Below are 4,097 nucleotides of genomic sequence, written 5' to 3'. Positions count from 1 at the left end.
AAAACTGTTTAACGACTCTCACAGCTATTAATGCAATTTTAGGGCTTTTAATGAATGCATAAATATATATAATATAATATATAAAGTATATATTAGAGTTTTATTTAAAATAAACAACATTTTAACAATAATAGTAAATATCATTTTTATTGACAATTACTTAATGCACAATAAGTTGATTATATGGCTATAGTTTAAATAGTATTGAATGAAAAAATGAGAGGAAATAAAAATAAATTATGCGTTCAATTAGTGAAAGCAAGTCTTGAATAAAACGTTAAATAATTTTTATTTTATATACTATTTATATTATATTTATTATTTACATTATTATATTATATTATATTTAATATTATATTATTATTCATATACATTGCACTAATAATTGTTTCTCATTTGTTTGAGTTATTTGATCCAAACATAAATGTTTGCACAAAAATATTGCTTTTAAAAAGAGTGGAAAAATTGATTGAAAAAGAAATGTGATGTAATGTATGAGAAAATGATGTATTATATTAGGTTAAAGTTATCCGATTTGACTAATGCCTCATAAAAAACCTCAAATTGGCCATTGGTTTCACATTTCACTTATCAAATGCATTATATTTTGACAATTACGGGTCAATCACGGGTCAGCCAATGCAAACTTAGCAACTATTCGCTTATATATTAATATAAAAAGCCTACAAAAAACAAAACTATGGTATAAGTTATATGACAAACAACTAATAAAAGCCTAAAATCCTTATGTTGGCTAAAAAAGCATTTACTAAACGCTAAATATATTTACACATCACATCCATAAGCACTTTGACTGACTCTATGTTTGTTCCCATTGACCGCACTCTCAGTACAATTCATTTTAATTTAATTCTAAGCCATTATTGTGTTTACAATTGTGTTGCTTTACATAACCGAAACGTGGATCACATTTCCATTAATATGTATTATACATATCGTAATATATACTATATATTCATAAATTGATTTCTATTAACAATTGACATCAATTCAAGTTAAACACAAGTCGACCGATAAATTGCTTATTAAAACAATGGTTTTTTTATTACTTATAATTTATAAGTTATAAATAAAAATAAATCAATCAAATAATAATTATTTTTAATTAAATAAAAAATTAAGATAAATATAATTTTTGAACAAAATTAAATAAAATATTTTTTAACACTAAAAATTTACAAATCATATAATATTCATATTTTTAGAAAACTATTAATAATAGTATCACTTATGAGTACAAATATATTATATACTGCTATCTATTGGATAACATTGAAAATGATTTACTTTTAAGGTTTATATCTATTTAATATTTTAATTATACAGTATTACTGTATAGTATTATATATTTTCAATTTTAATTTAATTTAAAAGTTATAAATAAAATTTAGGGTAATTAACATTGAAATGAATTTTAAAACATTGATATTGAAAATTATTTAACAAAATGTTCCTTCAATTGTTTCATGTGTTTAACAATACTTGAATCTTATTAATAGAAAAAAAATCAAAATTAATTTGTTATTTAATTTAAAAACAATGAAATACCTCTGCTTTTTCTAATATCATAAGAATTTCTGATATCATTGCGAACCTCTTGATTGATGGCATCGTTTGGTGCCGAAGATCTTTGGTTTATCACTGACTCAAATGACTTTATCCACAATTGTCTTTCGTCATCACTTTGTGCTGCAAAAAGCCACGTCCTCTCTAATGTCATAAACAATTGATATAATAAATATGTAGACTTGCAATAAAAATATAAAAAGACCTGGAGTATTTAGTGTAAATGAGAAAGCACCATCCAAATCTTTCATTCCTATGGGAACTCCTAATTTTATAGAATATCCTTCTCTGGAATCACCTAAATATAGTTCCCCTTTTGGATACGCGTCCTATAAATGTATTATTAAATTTATGAAACAAATAATTGTGGATCAATTGACTTACTAATGGTTGATCCAAATACATGAGTTTTCTGTCATCCAACACAAACCATCTTCTCTTATATGAATCACTAATTCGTGGACCAGTTTTCCAGAGAAAGCCTTCTTTGACAAAGTCTCGGCTTAAAAGTTTCAAAAGATCTTCGACTGGAGTTTCGGGAAATGCTATCTGAAAATACTTCAATTTTGCTGCTCTGATAGCTGTATACCAGTCTATGATGTCCTATCATATAGTGTTTAATCAAAGTGTATTGTCTTTTAAAATTAATGATTTTTTTCTATAAAGATTTCATTAAAATTTATCCTATAAATAGTGTTTGAATAATAATGCTGTAGAAAACTATTTAATAATATAATGTATGTGTTTTACAATAATGTTTACACAAAGTCTATAATTACAAAACATTGAAATCAACGGTTTATTAAATGTTAAATCAAATAACGAATTTGTAATTATTAAACTATTAATAAATAATTGAGATTCAAATAAATTAATGCTTTAAACTGTTTGTGTTTAACACCTCATTAATGAGCTATTTATGCAATTAATGAACTTAATTGAAACAATCGATATATAATTTCATTAATGTTTGCAAAGTCTGAAATTGTTTTATTTTTTGAAAATTTACGTGACTTTCTCTCATCTATCAAAGTATACACTAATTATTGAAAAATATGTTTTTAAGTAATAAATGAGTGAATGAATTCAATTTTCAAGCAAACACTAAACAATTAATTGTTGAACAGAATTGAAAAAGTAGTCATTAAAAAAAGGGTAAACCTTTTAGTAATTTTTTTTATAATTAATGATATTTTTTGGATAATTCATTAAATAAAATTAAATTTGAAATGTTTTTTCAAAACTATACTTAAGATATTATTCATACTTTTCCACTCTCACTGTAAACAAATATACTTCTTGTGAATCCATCCTTAATCCAAGTCAATTGCATACCATTAGGATTAGCGATCTTATCCGGACAGAAGTTCATGTTTAACGACGCCATCTTTATCGCCGTTTTTGGCATCTTTTGAGTCTGTTTTCGATAATTTAATCATCAAATTAAAACAAATTTTATTATAAGATATTTTGAAACAAATTAAATAATTTTTAAAAAATGAATACTTGTTTGACATAATATTTAAGCGTTCCTTCGGATTCATTTAAGACGAACTTCCTCTGCAGGAACTTTCCGTCTTCACGCCCTCTCTTCCATAACATAGCCTCCAAATACCCCTTAGTATAGGGCGCTGAACAAGGATTGATAAACTCTTTGCGTTCATATTTTGCACGAATCCATTGCTCGCGAACAACACTTTTTGTATATTTTTCATTAAAATAAAATTCATATTAATATATATATATATATATTATGTATATTTAAATATATATATATATACTGTGAGTCGTTTGGATGTGGCTTTCGGTAATAAATAGGTAAATGTTTTTCATAGAGTTTTTTTGATAAGATATTTCCATTTTCTTCCATAATAATCACTTGCGATTGATCCCAATTATCTAACTTTAATGACTTTATTCGACTCACATGAATACCAATTTTCCGATGAATACTGCATTCACACAATTTTTTGTATAAGTAATAATAATATATGAAATATATAACCAAAAAAAATAATTAAAAATTACCTAGCACATAATTTACATAAAAACACACCCAAAGTAATTGAAGCCCATTCAGGATCTAAATTAAATTCAATTAACATTAATAAGTGCCACAAATTTTTGATTAATTAGGCCATACTTTCGGCCTCACAATCGGCACAAATGTCATTCCCGGCGATCTTCAAGAGCTCAAACAGACGTCTTCTGTTGCTTTCACTCATAGTTTGTCTTATAATAAGTCATTAAATGGATTTCAATTTAGTTCAAATCAAACAAAATATTTATTTTTTTAGGCATACATTTCAACAAATATTATATTTTGTTGAAAACTGATTTCCTATAAATATGTTAGTTTGTGGATTGAAAGGAAGGAAATATATTAATGGGATGTATCGATAAAATGTCAAAATTTTACATTTATGTAATATTTATTTTATATTTTGAGCAAAAAATGCAATGAATATTATTTTATAATAATTAGAAATTTGGAAATTAAACCTTTATTT

At 24.8% G+C, this 4,097-nt stretch overlaps 1 protein-coding gene across 1 annotated transcript; it reads right to left on the bottom strand.

The window, feature by feature from the left end:
- Positions 1 to 1,434: 1,434 nt before the first annotated feature.
- Positions 1,435 to 3,855, bottom strand: LOC128965402 (arf-GAP with dual PH domain-containing protein 1-like). Its single transcript, XM_054312094.1, has 9 exons — positions 3,731 to 3,855; positions 3,616 to 3,670; positions 3,369 to 3,539; positions 3,094 to 3,283; positions 2,855 to 3,004; positions 1,972 to 2,190; positions 1,793 to 1,916; positions 1,570 to 1,731; positions 1,435 to 1,509 (listed from the first exon to the last, which is right to left on the bottom strand). The coding sequence occupies exons 1-9, from the start codon at positions 3,810 to 3,812 to the stop codon at positions 1,457 to 1,459; spliced, it is 1,206 nt and encodes a 401-aa protein (XP_054168069.1). The 5' UTR covers positions 3,813 to 3,855; the 3' UTR covers positions 1,435 to 1,456.
- Between the last annotated feature and the right edge of the window lie 242 nt (positions 3,856 to 4,097).

Source organism: Oppia nitens, unplaced genomic scaffold (assembly GCF_028296485.1).
Source record: "Oppia nitens isolate AA-2021 unplaced genomic scaffold, nextdenovo-longstitch-racon4-pilon3 scaffold17_pilon_pilon_pilon, whole genome shotgun sequence".
Taxonomy (NCBI): Eukaryota; Metazoa; Arthropoda; class Arachnida; order Sarcoptiformes; family Oppiidae; genus Oppia; species Oppia nitens.
This window is presented reverse-complemented; position numbering and strand designations above follow the sequence as displayed.